Source organism: Coturnix japonica, chromosome 5 (genome assembly GCF_054131305.1).
Source record: "Coturnix japonica strain WE chromosome 5, WE-NBRP24, whole genome shotgun sequence".
NCBI lineage: Eukaryota > Metazoa > Chordata > Aves > Galliformes > Phasianidae > Coturnix > Coturnix japonica.
Genome location: NC_140667.1, coordinates 3259850 through 3277127, shown reverse-complemented (window position 1 = coordinate 3277127; position 17278 = coordinate 3259850). Strand labels below are relative to the sequence as shown.

The 17278-nt window shown below is 41.7% G+C and overlaps 1 protein-coding gene across 3 annotated transcripts in view; it reads left to right on the top strand.

The window, feature by feature from the left end:
- Window positions 1-703: 703 nt before the first annotated feature.
- Window positions 704-17278, top strand: part of PTDSS2 (phosphatidylserine synthase 2) — a 28474-nt gene continuing 11899 nt past the window's right edge. For 2 of the 3 annotated variants that reach the window (XM_015863335.3, XM_085548113.1), the window contains exons 1-6: window positions 704-920; window positions 4646-4747; window positions 8941-9023; window positions 13546-13613; window positions 15978-16112; window positions 17107-17157. In XM_015863335.3, the coding sequence (XP_015718821.1) occupies window positions 739-920; window positions 4646-4747; window positions 8941-9023; window positions 13546-13613; window positions 15978-16112; window positions 17107-17157 (621 nt within the window). In that variant the 5' untranslated portion in view covers window positions 704-738. Of the gene's footprint in view, window positions 921-1057; window positions 1316-4645; window positions 4748-8940; window positions 9024-13545; window positions 13614-15977; window positions 16113-17106; window positions 17158-17278 lie in introns of those variants that run through there. The other variant, XM_015863336.3, reaches the window with a different exon arrangement.

Below are 17278 nucleotides of genomic sequence, written 5' to 3'. Positions count from 1 at the left end.
TAGAAAGGAAACGGGGTTAGGTGTAGGTGGGACATGTGTCTCTACCTGCACATCTGTTTTGCTCTCCTGCAGCTCTGCCAAATAGGAGTGGGAGGACTTTGCACTGCAGATAGGGACACAGGCAACAGCTGCTTCCAGCAACAGTCTCTTCAACCTCTTGGTTCACGATGACCTGCTTAAAACAAGAGGTGTTGTGGATCTGGGGGGATTTTTGGGGGGTTTTTGGGGTTTACCAGTAAACCGTGTTTCCCTGAAGCTCCTCAGTGCCACTGATGGGAAGCGGCCATTCTTCACCCTACACAGCTATGCCCGTACATCAGAGGTGGTAGCTGGTTGTTCAGCTTCATACCACAGCCCACAACCTTCAATTACAAACTTTTGCGGCCCTGTTTGTGCCTGACCAGCTGCTGCCATCGTGCGGCCTTCATAGGCAGCCACCCTCCCTCAGGTTAAATGGTGTTTAAATAGCTGCTTGTGTGACGGCTCTGCAGCGCATCCTGCCGGCCATGGTTGCTATTTAAGTCCTCCAAGTGATCTCCTTTAAACTTTAATCATTTCCTTCCCACAGCGCCCGCTCCTCCTCCTCACGGCGGCGCGGTCACCCCGGCAACACCAGACGCCCGCCCTCCCTTCCCGCCTTCCCCGGGGCTCCCTCCGCGCCTGCGCAGTGCCATCCTCGCCTTGGGCCGCCTCGCCCACCGCTGTGCTCGGCGGGCGCGGGGCTGTTGGGCGGCCGCCATGAGGCGAGCGGAGCGCCGGGCCCCCGCCGGGCCGCTGGGTAAAGCCGCCCTGGAGGAGCAGCACCAGCAGCCCAACGGCGGCTCTCCTCCGCCCGGCCACGAGAAGGACGGCCCCGCTCTCGCCCTCCGCCGCAGCACTGAGTCTGAGGTGTACGATGACGGCACCAACACGTTCTTCTGGTGAGTGCCCATGGCCGAATGCACCCTACATGGCCCTCAGACCCTCACCCCGCCTGGCTGCCTCCCTCCTCCTCCTTCATCTCGGTCCTTTCCATCCCCGTTGTTCCCTATAATCTGTAAGGTGAGCTGGCAGCGAAGCCCCTTTGCTTGCAACGCGAGCTGGGGGCCGTGCGCTCCGCCTGCTTGACACTGATGGGCAGCGGGATGAGGACGCTTGGCTCTGGCCCTGCCAATCTGTGGGTGCTGAGCCACGTATTGCTGCCAGCACAAGCTACGAGGACACACTGAGGTCCTTAAGAAGTGATTGGAGCGACTGTTGTACTCCCAAGGTCTCAGCCTTCCTGGGCCTCATGTAGCGGATGACCGAGTGGTGCCTTCTTATAAATGGAAAATGGGTAAAACCAATGCTTTCTTACTCTCTTTTTTCCTGTAGTTCTTGTGAGGTGTCTATTGATGCCTTACAAGCAGCATCTGTTTGAATGCAAGCTGTCTGGGTCACATAACCTCCCTTTCTTGCACCTTTCCTCTTGGCACCTTTGCCACTCGTGCAGGGTTGGCAACCTAAAGTGCTGTCACTACAGCTTATTTCTAAGGGTGAACTATGCCTTTGGAAGCACAAATGTGCCACCCTTCTTTAAAGCCTCCCCTTTGCTGCTTCCTTCCAGGAGGGCAGTAAAAGCAAACACATAAGTGTGTTATAGAACGGTTCTTTAACTTCCAGATTCTCAAGTGCTTTATTGCCCAGTAGTGTTTGTTGCATGTGCTGACATTAAGGATTGTAAGTGCTTGTAGAGGTCGTTCGACTTGCAAAGGGTAACTTTACTGCTGCAAATGCAGCCCACTGTTGGAAAGGTGCTGGGTTTTAGCTGCCTGATCTTTTAAACCCTTGCAATACAAATTAGGTGCTGTATGATGATGCCTTCTTATTTGGGCTTGATAAAACTAGAAAGCACTGTAGTTTAATTACAAGGTGGGAATCTGCTTGTAATTGGAATTACAACGCAGCAGCATTTCTCGAAGAAGAAAACTTCCTCCCCCACTAATAGCAGCCAGTGAAAGGAGGTAGAAGTATGGAGTTCAGACTTATAGATCTTGGGTAGGTTTTGGATGCTTCTTGATTTGGGATTTGTCTAGATCTTGGTGTAACGTCCTCCTAACATTCCTTCTCGACATAAAAAGCATTGAAATTGTAGCTAAGGAAAATGAAGCCTGTAGATTCCTCTGCTTTGGGTAGTTTTCATTTCATTCTGCAGAGAATATGAAGTCTTTTCCTGGTGGCTGGCAGGCACATGGATGCTTCTGTGCAAGGGAGGATTTATGTGCATACCAACCACTTCTGGTAATACAGCACTGGTATTCAAAACAAACTATTACTCAGGCATAGCTCTTATCTGTTAAAAAAGTGAACTGATGTATTTGCTGAGCTGCTTTTCTCATTCACTGCCTACTCAGAATTTACCGAGTTGGATTGTACTGTTTAAACAGTTTTGCATGAGGATATTGGTGTGCAGCTCAGCCTTTTTTTCCTCTAATATTTAGGATTGCTCTGGCAGTGCCTGGTTGGTGGAACATCCAGGAGGTTGTTGTGCAATCTGACCAGGTCATGTTAGTCTGCTGGCTGCATTAACTCCTCTTACAGCGGAAGGCAGGTGTTTCTAGAATGGCATTAGCCTTTGGAAAGGAAAAGCATTGCATAGTTCTGCAATATGCAGAAGGAAAACCTTCCTGCAGAGATCTTGTGGGGTGGTAGAGGCTGGATCCCGAGAGCTGCTTCAGTGCTGTGGTCTGAACTCTGCCTCATCAAAGCTGTCATATGACTTGAATCCTACAGCAGTTTACAGAGCAGGTCATCAGCCCCACGAACTGCTCTCGTGCAGTTTCATCTGGCACAAGGGCACCTTCCTCCCATTCCCTTTTATAAGCATTCTTCTTAGAGTGCGTGTTGAGTTATTGCACATTGGGTAGAGGACTCTGACACTGATTCCTCATTCAAAACCACTTCTAGGACTTTACCATTACGCGGAGTTAAGAAAAAAGGAAACCATAAAGAAGATTTGTTTGTAGAGAAAGTTTTTGGTAGGCTGAGATGGGGATTGTTTTCACTGCCATTCATTCCTAGTGATAGCCCTTAATGTCACCCCTTGCACTTGAGGCCAACCATACAGGCTCTTTGGAATTCTCTTTCAACACAGAGATGACAGAAGGATTAGGACATGATCCTTGGTATGTTGTTGTCAATGATTGTTATTGTTTTTAAAGCAATTATTGCATCATTTATGACTAACGAGCTTTAATGCAAAGAAATGGGTTCTCAGGGTGCGGTCCCATTCACTTCAGCCAATTTTGAGGTCAAGATGTCGTCGTGATCCTTTCAATCTGGGTCTTCTGATATTTTTGACATGAAGTCTCCTAGAACTGAATGTTGTATGCACTATTTGCTGCTTATATATTGCCCAAACTCTTGTATAACGTGAAAAGGAAGATGCAGCCTGCTTAGCTTAGCTCTTTCCTTCTGCAAAGTCTCTAGGCTAGCTAGGAGAACATAAGCCTTTCTGCATAATTCCTGTAATACTTGCTTGCTCTGGATGTCCTTAGCTGTCTTGTCTTCCTCTTGAAGTATTATGAGTGAAGTATTATGAGTGAAGGCTTAACCCCCTTTATGCAATTTCTTTACGAGTACTCCTGTTTGTGAGGGTGGATAGCGATAGGACAAGGGGGAATGGCTTTAAACCGAGACGGAGAGGTTTAGGTTGGATATTACGAGGAAGTTTTTTACTCTGAGGATGGTGATGCACTGGAACAGGTTGCCCAAGGAGGCTGTGGATGCTCCATCCATGGAGGCATTCAAGGCCAAGCTGGATGTGGCTCTAACTTGAGATGTGCCAATAATGGATTTCTACAATTTCTCCTCCCCAAACCCGTTCTGCACCGTTGCCTTTGAGAAGGCTGCACTTGGTTTTTAAACACGGGGAGGTTACAAAATAGGAGAAGAGTCACATGACTGGTAAATGGACGTTAAGTATGTGATGCCTGAATCACCTGTTATTTGGCATCCTGCAAGGCAACTCGCAAGGAAGATGCATCTGTTGTGCAGGAATCCTGCTGCCGTGACACCTCTGTGGATTTATTTTGACACGTTGTGTCCCTGCTACTTCTGAAAATACTCCTCCATCCTTCCCCTTCCTTTCCGGAGCTGGTTTGTGTCCTTTAGATGGCAAGGAAAGAGTGTTAAATACTGAATGCCTTTTTAGCATTGACAGAAGAGGATTTCATCTGCTTATGAGGTATTGCATGTGTTTTCCAGTGGGATTAAAAGGATGCTGTGAGAAGTGGCTGTGTTTTGGATTAGAATGAACTTCAACGTGCAGTTAAAATAATGCTTGCTTTAACTTTCAAAGCAGTTTTATCTAGGTCACTGTGATGGATGTTTAAAGGTAAGCTAGTAGAATCCTTAGAAATCCACGGTGATCTCCAGTTTATCATGTACTGCACAACTTAGATACATGTTTAACTTTGTGGGGTTTTTTGATGTAAAATGGAAACGTAATGCTAGTTCATTATAATACTGAAAGGAAACGTAGCACCGGGCAGTATATGCACTCCTTGAGCAATATTGAATGCTGTTGGTATATGAGCCTTACTTGAGGTTCACTCAAAGGTGGCAGCTTGACCTTTTCTGCTTTGGTAGAATACTATAATCTGTTTTCTCTCTTCCTAAATTTTAGGAGAGCTCATACCCTGACAGTTCTGTTCATCCTCACCTGTGCGCTGGGATACGTAACCTTACTTGAAGAAACACCTCAAGATACAGCCTACAATACAAAGAGGTAAGTATTTGAGCAAGTATTTCTGTATGATGTCTGTTAGCAGAGGGTCTCTGTGAGCAAGTTGCCTTACATATTTGCATCTCCTGGATAAGCTACCTCAAATGATCTTTATTAACTTGTTTGTATGCCTCGAATCCCAAACTCTACTTTTTTTTCCCCCATTCTCTGTAGTAACTCAGGATATTGTATTCATTGTCAGGGAGGTGTAAGAATTAGGGTATTTCCTATGATAGCTGTGGTTGTTTTGCTATTGGTTACACAATAGATGTAGTCAGTGCTATTCACACTCACTGGTGTGCTGAGCTGAGCATTGGTAATTTTATGTGTGGGGGTGAGATGGAACAAGTTGGAACTCAGTGGCCTGGCTGGAGCTGGGAACATTTCTGCAAGGCTTTCGTGTGAGCAAGTGTATTCTCAGTTACAACAATGCCTGGATTTAGGGAACAAGTAGAGGCGGGACGTTCTCTGGAATGGCAATTCAACATAAGGAAGTGGAAAAGCTGAAAGAGAAGTGATGACATGTTATGGAATAAAACAGCTAGAAGGTGACTCAGTGGAATATCTTATTATTAGGATTAGAGCTGCTTTAATAAAAACAAGACCAAAGAAGATTAATCACCAGATAACCTTTCTTTTCATGAAATCAAAGTTGTTATCTGCAAGTTCGTTGCAGGGAATAATATTTAGAGTTGTTAAATTCAGTTTAATAGCATCGCATTAAGTGATAAGTAGTGAATGTTCTTTGATCACTTCTACATCTCTGCTTGTAGAATACTGCCTGCTATATCTAGCTGTAAAAATACTTGAAAATCAACATCTGTAGATTATATTAGATCTTCAGAGTGTTGTTTTATTATTTTTGAGGGATGCTTCAGCTTCCATTCAGGCTTCACCTTTATGCTGTTGCAGTCATTCTAAGCTACGTGCTGAATTCTGAGATGGTGGTTAGCTTTAGTCAAAGCTAAAATTCAGTACAGAATTAACATGAGTCCTTTGTCCTTTCCAAAGCTTTACGTGTGCTGCCTTGGACCTGATTTACAAGAAGGAAGGAAGTGTCGTATTGTGTTAATTTTCTGTGAACTCCTTTCTGGTCTCAGTGATTTCTTTTCTGAGGCCTTTGAGGCAAATGCTTTGCCAAGTTTATCACGACTAAACACGAAAGATTCCATCTCAACACATATTCCAGCCAAGGGGAAAAAGGCTGTGTGCGTTCTTTAGCAGCTGTGTGCTTGCTGCTCTCTTGTATTTTGTTGTTCCTGACCAATTTTATGTGGCATATTTGAACAAAGAGCAGGAGCGAGGTGGTCACAATATGCATAAGCGTGACTGTATCCTCTGTTCTCACAGATATATTTTTTTGGCCTTCATAACTTAAAATACTTGATCTGATCATGAGAACTTTTTCAGTCTTTATTTAGAGCTGTTACATGTTTTTGATCTAAATTGTTGACCTGTGTGGAGCTGTCACTTTGCAAATATCCCATGGCAACTCTTGCTTACTTAATGAACAGCAGTGATCTTATTACCAGCGAGCAGTGTCTCCTAGCTGTCATGCTTTTTTATTTCCAACTACTGCACAATGACAGTGGAGCAGTGTTTTGGTCCTTAGGTGCAAAGTCTAAGTACGTGCTTGCAGACACTTAAATCTTCTTTGTTTTTAAGCCCTTGCTGAGAGATGTCAGACTGCTGGCGATCTGAGGCTTAGAGCAAAACACTAAATTGAAGCAAAATAAGCAAATTGCAATACTGTCTCCTGACTGTATTTCCTGCTCTGAGTGAAGTGAAGTCAAGCAAGGCTCCCATCTTCTCTCATACAAAAGTTCTTCATCTGGTCTCTTACAGAAGCAGTTGAGGGCAGGATGAGCGTCTGGATTCTTGCAGTGAGTCACCAAGAAAAATGGTGCGCAAAATACACCGTACAACATGAGCCTATGAAATAGGAGGGTGTGGTATCTGTAGCTGAGATTCATACTTGCATCTGTTTATACGTGGACATTTTGAGCCCCATTTTCCTTCCTGCAGTGTAGTAGGACAATTAAAGGAAGAAATTTTTATGTTTTGTGAGATAAGGCGTGTAGAAGTGTTTACATGTGAACCTAACCCGAGTTCACACATAGAGATATTGATATGAACGTGTGATGCATAGGATGAGATTGTCTGTTATATAGATAGTTATATATATATAGTTATATAGTTAATATATAGTTAAATATATATAGTTACTTTTGGCAATAGCTGATCTGTTTTCAGCCACATGAATAAATCTGGGTGTATGCATGTTTTTAAGTTGATGATATTCAGTTCCTGTTGCTGAACACCTACAAAGAAAACAAGGTAACAAAGAGGCTGGGTCTCTACCCGCTGTCCTGCCAGTTCTTCAGCTCTTGATAGCACTTTGTACCAGTTTTGCTCATGTAAGTACAGCCAAGGAGAGGGCAGGGAGCGGGAGCTGTCTGGTTCAAAACCTAGAACAAAGGGTGGTACACAGATCCTCCTAAGAAAGGCTTGATTGTCTTATGTCTCTGAATCAACTCTTTTAAAATAGCAGAAACAATACCCTGTCTGTACTAACGAAACTGTTGCCGTATTCTCCCTTTTTCTTGGTGAAGTGCTAAAATTATTTTTGTTGGTGCTACTATTTAGTGCCTTCCTGATCTGCTGCTGGAAGAAATATATAAGCTGTGTCCCTCCAGGCTACCTGTAAACCCTGTATTCCTCTCAAATCCTAGAGAAGTTCTTAAATCAAACTATGCTGAGCAGCTGGCCAAACTGCTGCTTATGCTTTGAAGCTTCCTAGGGAGGCAGTATGTTGATATGAAGGTAAGAAATTTAGTCACTGGAGGAGGAAAGAGAGCAGAGCTGACATGGTTATTACACAGATCTGTCATTTTCTTCCAGATTTTGAAGTTTAAAAAAGAATGTAGATAGATACATATATAGATAGATGTATATGTGTATGAAATGGCAGTTGATTTCAGCACTGTTTGCCTGAAGGTGGGTTTTAGAGAAGGAACAGAGCTGTGAGTTCTCCTGGTGCTTTATGTACAGGACAACTCTAGCTTTGGGGAAGAAACTGTCTCACAAGAACGTAAAATGCTGATCTTGGACATTTTGGTTCATGACTGAGCTTAGTAGCGAGCAAAGCGACGTGTATTGTTTTGTGATAGGGTTAGGGTTTGTGATACAAAATGCAATCTCTTAAGGGTACGTGTAAATTTGTAGTCCTGTTATTTCCAAATACAGAGTAGTGACTCAAAATGCAGACTATCCTTGTTATTTGAGAACAGCTGGAAAGATTTTTTTTGGCTGGTTTGTCTTGGAAAAGCACAATGAAACTCTCTCTTTTCTGTTTAATTCAGTAGCTAATTCTTTTGTGTTTCCCAGTCTCATAGGGCAAGCGAAGTAACAGAGTTGCATCTGTTAAGTAAAAGCCATTTCTATTTTCAGAAAATACAGCCTTTTTATACTCAGAGGCAGGTGATACAAAGCAGGTTTTGTAAATGATTGTCTTCTGTTTTGAAAGGAGTTCTTGAATTGTTTAAAGCATGAACAGTCTATGATTGCTTTTGATATATAACAGATTTTGTCAGTGAATAACAATAGGTATTTTCTCTTGCTCATGCATGGAGTTGCACCATTAACTGCAAACATGGCTTACTCTTATCCTGCAATGCACTGAGATATTTCTCAATTACTATTTTTTTTTTTTTTTTTTCTGACCACACTTAGGTAATATGGGAAAAAACCCATTTTGGAACCGTGTAATTACCATTTCATCCATTAGGAGTGGTGGAAGGAGAAGGTTCTTCACCAGAGAGTGGTTGGGTGGACCCTGAACAGGCTTCCCAATGGTCAGGGCCGCAGGTGTTGGAGCTCTCAGACATAGGAGCATTCCCAAATGTCAACCCTGTGTGGAGCCAGGATTTGTACTTGATGATACCCAGGGGTCCACTCCAAATGTGTATGTCTGTGATTCTGTGTATTTGGACATCATTGTTTGCATTTGCTTAATCAAGTAAGGATCTCTTCTTGGAGCCATAGGGCTACTTTAAGTAGGATCCTTCCTTCAGTTTATGACTGACATGTGTATTAGTTAGGAAACAAAGACCAGCTGGTTTGACATCAAAGAACATGATTTACATCTCTCTTAGTAAGATGCTGCAATATAAACAGTTTGATTTTTTTACTTGCAGAGGTATTGTTGCCAGTATTTTGGTTTTCCTGTGTTTTGGAGTTACGCAGGCTAAAGATGGACCATTTTCAAGACCTCATCCAGGTAATTTAAGCCACTTAAATTACTCAGGTATTTGTTACGTTCTGCTGAGTGTAAATATTGTGTTCCATGTGGAGGAGGTAAGTCATAATTTAAATTATATAGTAACACCACACAGTTGTCATGTAGCTTCCCAGCTTCCACCCAGCCTCCTACAATGCTGAGGTTGTATTCCAAGCAGCATGATTCTTTAGGTACTAGGTTGACTATCTACAGTAATAATTGTAGTTTGGAAGTTTTCTAGTAAGGCTATAAGTCCTGAAATGTTTGAAACCTTAACAGAAAGACTCTTTCGTATAGTGCTGCATCAGGTGGAGGATGGAAATATTTTGACATCTTTGATTTTTGCCTATTTTTCAGATGTTTTGAATAATGGAGAAAGAGTTGAGAGACTCAACTGATGCTCTTTGTCTTTCAGCAGAATCAAATTCATTCATGTATTTCATAGCTTTATGTTATGAGTTTATTCATGTTGGCTTTTTTTATTGATTGACCCTTTTTCTAGGTGGTTAAATGGGAGGGTCTTCTGAAGGGCATTTTGGGGAGACTACAGCTTTTCACCAGGATAGCAGATGCTTCCATGGTCACAGTATGACACCAGGGTGCCTTTTCAAATGTGAACAGCAGCCTTGCATGCAGTAGAGGGCATGAAGATTGTTGCAGCCCCCTGGGACGTGGTATCAACTATCTAGTTACCTAGAGCTATAGAGGATGTCTTGGGAAGTACCCATGGGGCACTCAAGTCTCTGACCTTAGCTTCACGGTGCTGTTCCTAAAGAAAGATCTCATCTCAAAGGAACTGGCAGCTCTGCGCAGCTTCCATTTATAGGACACAAGGAAGCATTTGGGTCACAGTCAGGTCACTACAGTCACATACAACAACACTGGATCTGTTACATGAACTCTTGTAGCTGGGTATTAGCTCGGTTTCATGGTAGCTAGGTTATTTCAGGTGATTTTGGAGGCCTGTTACTCGGTATGTCTGTACCTGTTTATGATTAGCTCAGAGGTATTTTATACTTTGGTTTGGGTTTTGTGCCTGTGTTTGCTTTTCAATTTAAATAGCTTTTCTTGGTGTTTATCCACTTCATTTATATATGCCCATTTCATCCCATCTCACCACTGATGTTGCTAAAGCAAGCGGGTCTTGCCTTCAGTCTCCCCCTCAGCATAAGCTGGTTTACCCCATAAAATCTAGTAGTCTTCTGTGTGTGTGTTTTGAGTTTTCTTCTTTGAAGGTGGCTATCCAGACCTGTGTATGATACTACTAGTATGATATTACTTAATGTTTTTCTTGGCAATTTTAATGCTTCCCAGTATCTCTCTGGTAATGCATTTATAGCAGTTTTCATATTACTTGTGCTTTCATTGTGGTTGTATTACAACAGCAGCTCAGTGTCTGGCAGATAACACCACATCCTTCCATTTCTCTGACTGATAAGCAAACATACATGAAAACTTACTGGTTCCTCGATGTGAGATTGTGTTCTGAGCTCTTCTTTTACTGCAGTCCTTTGAGGTCATCTCCTTTGAGGTCATCTGATTTTCTCCTTGCTGTCACTGCCTTCCCTGCTGCTGCTGTTTATGTACTTAGTGTTGTTAATCTTCTTTCTACTCAGGTCATTAAGGAAACTGATCTTAGCCACTGTTTAAGTGTTATCCTTGTAGACTGGCTTCCCCCCCCCCCCTTTCTTTTCACTATTATTGGCTATTTCAGTTTTAGCCACTTGCTCATTTTGCTTTGCCTTTTTTCTACTGATCCTGATTTTCTCTAGCTAATAATTTGCCATATGGACCCATACCAGTTGTCTTAATGTAATTCAGAAATGTAGTGTCATGCACAGAAATGGATGTGGTTACTTAGGGAAGACTAATTTCTTTTCATAATGTGGCTTTTCTGCTTTTTATTCCATTTTCCTTTTGTAAATTATTAGCTTCAAAACCTCCATTTGTTTCGCAGAGCATAGCCTCTCTAGCACACTCAGCAAGATATAAACAGCATTGAAGCCATCTAGCAAAAGATGAATATGCTCTTTTCCCCAGGGAAAAATATATCACAGGGGACAGATCTTAAACTCTGCCTGTGGATCCATATGTTGATGGGTGAACACCTAAGTTTGGAGAGTGTCATGTGCTTCGTGCTGACTTGCGGAATCAAACTCTATAATCCAAAGATGGGTTATAAAGCAAAAAATTAATAGGTCATTGGTATGCAAATAAAAGATTTTCTTGATACTGACTACTTTTTCAATGACTAGATGAAATAAATTATTCCGTGTATTGGAAGCTGGACAAGCTGAGCTTCTAACTCATTTTTCTATCGTAACAGAGCCAGTTAATGTTTTGAGGCATTGCATTTAGGAATGAAATACTGCATAGGCTGAGCTGAGACTGCTCTGAAGGCTCGCGTTCCACCTGCTGCACTCTCAGTTCTCTCACCTCCTCCTTATCCCACTGCCGCTCTTAGGTCACGGGTCATGCTTCTGAACCTGAGCTTGCTATGGAAAAACTGGTACGAAGTAATTTGAGCAAGCATGTGGCTGGACCAGGCTCATGTGGCTTCTTAGAACAGACAATTCTCCCTGCTCATGTCCTGTGCAGCTTCTGATTAGCACTTACAAAGTGTTTCCACCCCCTAAATGGCTGTAAATGCCCTGCTTAAGCAAAATACCTTAGAATTTATATATATTTTTTAATCATTAGCCTTTCAGGTTGCATAGGTCAAATGTAAACCTGTATCATAGGGGTAAATGGCTGGTTTTGCACTCAGCCAGGCAGCCTGATGTTCATCTTGTGTTCCCAAGTCCTCCCCAGGACAAGAAGTGTTAGTAGTGTTTGAGTATAGTAATCACTGAGCTCTCAGGCATGTAAATGATTAGTTGAGGCCTGTGTAATCAGGCCGATAGCCTTGATTTGCAGGAGCTTCACAGTGACAAGTGCATTTAAGGAGAACAAATAATAAGGGTAGGCCAAAAATAACCTTATAGCTAAAGTTGAGGTTGGTCCAGGAAGAGAGAGAGAACACAGTGTTTGTACTGCTTTGAAAACATCTTGTTTTTGTTGTATGGATATAAAGTAGTCTTCAAAACCTCTTGGGTACTTACGTCTGCTGGGGAGAAAGCACACTAAATTGCAACTGGATTTTAATTTTTTATTAAGCATTTTGCTTTAGTAAATGCTGCTGAGTGTATTCAGCAGCTGCAGGTCATTTGTTGCCATAACTTTAGGTACATAGGAAAAGTTCAGTTACAGACCTTAGTTTTTCTTTCATCTGAACTTCATATACAACTGTTTCAGAACTAGCCTGTCACTTTTCTGTCTGTGAGTAGTGTAAAGTCTGTCTTAAAAGGCTTTGGATAGGAAAAAATAGGGTGGCCAGTCTGGAGGTATTGTATATATAAAGAAAATAGTTCTAGTTGGAGAAGTGGAAATGAAAGGTTGATTCTTTCTTCTGGCTTGAACACAGTGCTTACTCTTCAAGGTATGCAGGCAGTTCATTATGAGAGGGGGTGGAAAATGTTTGATAAGAGTCTTCTTTTAAAAAATGTGGATTTCTTCAAGTTTTTTGCTGCTCGAGTCTTGGTTCTTCTTTGCACCTGCCCAAGTCTAACCATCACCTAGATGTTGCCATGGAAGGAGAGCTCTGTTTTATAAGTGTAAACAGGAAACACCTGAAGGAAAGTCTATTAAAGTAATTCCAGAGTGATTAGTACATGCTGTTACCCTGAGATTTAGATAACCACTTGGAATTAGATGAATTTTGATCAATTACTTTGTTTTTTGGATGTGATTTGGAGAAAATGCTGAAGAGCTCTGTCTGCGTGCACACTGGCTCTGTGTTAACCTGCTTCCTTTCTTAGAGGAGCTGAGAAATGTGACTGTATGAAGTGGAGGACAAACCAGTCTCTTGGTGGAATAGGAGGAATTATAGGCATGAATGCAACCTATGCACCACAAAACTCTTGTCCTAAACAGTCTGAGAGCCCATTGCCAGAGGACCGAGTCTCACCAAAGAACTGATCTGATAGCGATAGAGCTGAAGATACTGCTTAGATTCAGGTGTTGCTTCAGTCTGAAATAACACGTTGCAAGAGGGTGAGAAGTGATTGTGGGTTCTGGAACAGCTGATTTTTGCCTGATGTTTCTTATTATGAAACTGCCAGATGATCTCGTAAGTCTTGCATCTAGCGCCTGAGAAACCTTCATTCTATTTTTTGAATAGAATTCATAGTAAATGTGAAAATATCTTTGGTATTTTTATAATGCTTCTTGCCCCTCAAAGAAAGGAGCCTTATCTTCAGGGAAGAAGATGCACTTACCAAAAGAAAAGCAGAGGTCACTCCTGCTGGTCTTAGTTCTTTTCTGTTTAGCACCACATAGGTGGAAGTTGACAAAACTGTCTATACCGTGTTTTATAGTTTCTTGATGAGAGCATCTCTTCTTGAAATGTTTAGTTGTTACAGTAGATGTGTAATTGACTGCTGTTTGAAGCCTCTGCTAACGTTCTGTTTGCCTGTTTCTGCAGCTTACTGGAGGTTTTGGCTGTGTGTCAGCGTTGTGTATGAGCTCTTCCTCATCTTCATACTCTTCCAGGTAAGTATTGTAAGCTGATGTTTATTAACTAGACCTCCAACATGGGTATGAAATCCTTTGTGCTAATTTTTGTAGGATTCTCACCTTCTGCAGGAGATGCTGCTCTTCATTTTTTTTATGACATGAAATCATTGTTTTACTTAATGAGACCTCAGGATTGAGAAAAACTTATAGTATTACCAAAATTAATTATCCTATTGTCTGTCCTAACTTCCAGTTAACCTCAGCCCAGGTTAGACACCACAGTGAAGCAGTTTTACATGAATGATAATGCCAGGGAAGAGCTCTGAATTTTAAAGGATACTCATCCTCTCCTCATCTATGCAAAACAGTTATTGCAGTCATCTCCTCAGGCAACAGCATGACTTGAAACCAAAAGCAAATGTAGAGATATTTAACAGAGAGAGTTAAATATTCTGTTCTGTCTGACTTGGGCTCCTTTTTGGAGGTAGGTAGGAGAGTCCCCAGTGGTTCTGGTTCAAATTGTACCTTCTCACTGATGTCCTAGTTGTGTTTGGTACTCTGCAGTTTAAAAGGGTGATGTAAGTACCATTACAGACTCATCAGGTAGCATTCAAATTATCATTTTAGGTGAATAGTTGAGGAACCTTGAAAAGTAAAATTGAAAAATGTATTACCTCTAGGAACCAAATGAGACTGAAGAGACAGGACTAGAAATGAGAAGTGTCAGGATCCGTGTAGACTTTCTTCCTGTTGGAGCAGGACATTTCCTTTACAAGCACGTTTTTAATGCTGATCAAACCCTTTCCAGCTAATCAAAGATCTCCTTTGGCTCCAGCATTTCTTGTTCTTCTTGACCTTTCCTGGAGACTTCCCAGTAGTCAGTGCCAAGTTCTCTTAAGGGTAAATAACTTCTCTTTTTTCTTTGCCTGGCTTATTGTTTCAATGGTCAGCTGGAAAGTATCTGCAGTCATTCAGTAAAGAACAAGATGTTTTTTCTGTCCCCTCAACATAACTTGGGGGTTCAGCATAAACCCTTGCACAGGACCCTAATGTCTCATTAGGGTTTCTTTCAGGCTGCCTGTCCTGCTTGGAGGGAGTGGAGTTCTGACCCTTTCACAGGCATGAACAGGTCTGTCTTGCCTTTTTTGTTGTCATTCCTCACAGCTGAGGAATATTCAGTCAGTTCCACTTTATACTTATATTCATCCTGTTTCATGACACCCTCTTTTTTTCTCCAGGCATGTCTGTGAACGATACTCATGGCTAGCTGCAGCCAGACCAAAGAATATATTGCATTTTTATTTGCTAGTACTGTTGTAGTTTTGAATTCTCATAGAGAAGCCTAGAATTGCTTTGCTTTTCTCCTGGTGGTATGTTGTATTGCCAGCCATTTAGTTGTTAAGGCCACTCACTAGCTGTTGTGTAGTTCCTCACTGAAAATAGTTAGTTACTTTGCACAGGTTTAAATAAGGTTAAAATTATGCTGAGTCTGTAAGTGACTAAGAGTCTCTGAAAGTAAACATAAGCTCACTCATAGTTGTAACTTGTCTTGTAGTTAATCTGACCATAGTAGTTTTATTCTAGAACTTTGTTATTTCTTATGAGTAATTTTGGCATTGTTCTTTTCATGACTGCTAACTAATCCCTTCCTGTCACTGATGTTGCATTGCTTCAGCTGTAAAACACTGATCACAATAGAGCTTGGTTTCATTGGGAAATGCTTTTTCAGCAAATGTATATGAGTGACCAGTAAATGAGCTGAAATCTTGGTCACCTTCTATAACTAATATTTGGGTATTTTTTTTCCCCTTGCTGTTTGTTTTAAGTTTATTACCTGTGCTTCAATTGAGACGTTATTAGAAATGTGCTTATTCAACAGGCCGTAATGGTTCTTTTTTTAGCCACATAATGCAGTGCTGTTCTGAACTTACTGTAGCTGAAGTGAGCTGAGCACAGATGCGAGACAAATCTTGCTCACAGTGCATGTAGTCTGTGTGCTCAATCTGCTGGTGTTTGCACGTGATGTGTTTTGTTAAGGCTGCATGCTGCTGGATCTTTCTCATTCTATGGAACCAAAATGTCACAGATGCAGAAGGTGGCAGCCATTTGTGTGTCAGTTCAAGCACTAAGCTTCTGGAAGTGAGAAGGCATAAAGGAGTAGCATGGAAAATGGATTTAAATAATTCAGGTCTTTCATCTTTTGAAAATGTTCATTCTTTTGTCTATGGTATTTGGCATTGGAAGGTTGAAAACTTAGACGTATGTACTGTGTGATGCTTGAGGTCACTTTAAGGACTGTTTAACAAAATGCCCATTTGAAGATAGACTGTTATAAATTGTATTCTTCCATCCATCAGTGTGTACTAAGAATGAAACCTGGGTTTTGTGCTCCTTTTGCAGACCGTACAAGATGGCAGACAGTTCATGAAGTACATTGATCCACATTTAGGTGTTCCTTTGCCAGAAAGAGACTATGGTGGCAACTGCCTTATTTATGATCCTGGCAACGAAAGTGATCCATTTCACAATATCTGGGTAAGAAACAACTAGGTATTTGCTAGCAAGTCTGAGCTTTTTCTATTTTTTTTTGAGAAAAAAGCTGCTTAATTGAATGCTTGAAAGTCATTGAGTCTTTCTGAGCACTGAATCAGAAAGCAGGTCATGACTGACTAACTTCTTTTATTCCTTCTTGGCCTTTCCTGGCAAACAGGTGGAGATGTCTCTTTGTATCCTAATTACATTGCCTGAGGAAGGGGTAAACTTTAACAATCCTTATTTCTCAGCTTATTGATGGAAACACCTTGACACTACAAGGCTGGATTTAATTTTGTGCATAGGGAATTGCCTTCTTCCTTTAGGCACAAGCAGCCCATGAGTTGTACTTTCCTGAATACCACAAGCTGACAGGAGGTTAATGTTTTTTTGCTGGCAACCCGAAGACTATCAATTCAAGGGCAAGGAAATTGTGATGACTCTCAACTCCATGACTGCACGAGACTGTTAGTGGTTGTTAGCAATGAGCACTACTAAATCCTTTGGGTCTGCCATGCAAGTCTTCAGTGCATCGGGAAGGGCAATAACTGAGAGTAGTAGTTATCCTCTTCCAGTGTTGCACCAGCTTTGGATGGAGGAGAGGCACTTGTCCCACCCACAAAATTCCATGGGCAACTGGTAAGACTTTATGCTCTCCTGTGTACAAGATGAGAGTATGGTGAAGAAATGTATGTTCACACTTTATTGTACCTGATTTGAACACCTTCTTCCTTCTCCTTGGAGGGCAAGGAATGTGGCATTTTGTACCAAGAAGGTAGTCTTAATTTCAGTTACTGCCCTTTAAGCTTCCTGACTTTGCTTTAAAGATAACTTATGTGCTCACTGTACTTAAGAATAAGGAAACTCATAAAATGCATTTATGTGGAACAGCCAAGGTTTATTGCTGCCTTTTTCTTTTTTTCTTCCTGGGAAAAAAAGTAAGCTTCAGTAACAGGTAATTGTACTGCTAAGTGATCTTCACTCTTGTTTGTTTTAGGACAAACTGGATGGATTTGTTCCTGCTCACTTTTTTGGCTGGTACCTGAAGGTAAGAATGAGTTTTCTATTACATTACTCTTACAGTCCTCATCTTTTAAAGCTTGGATGCTTCTCTTCTAGTGATGCTTGTCTTCATGATAATTGTATTAGACAGTCATCTGTGAACTAGA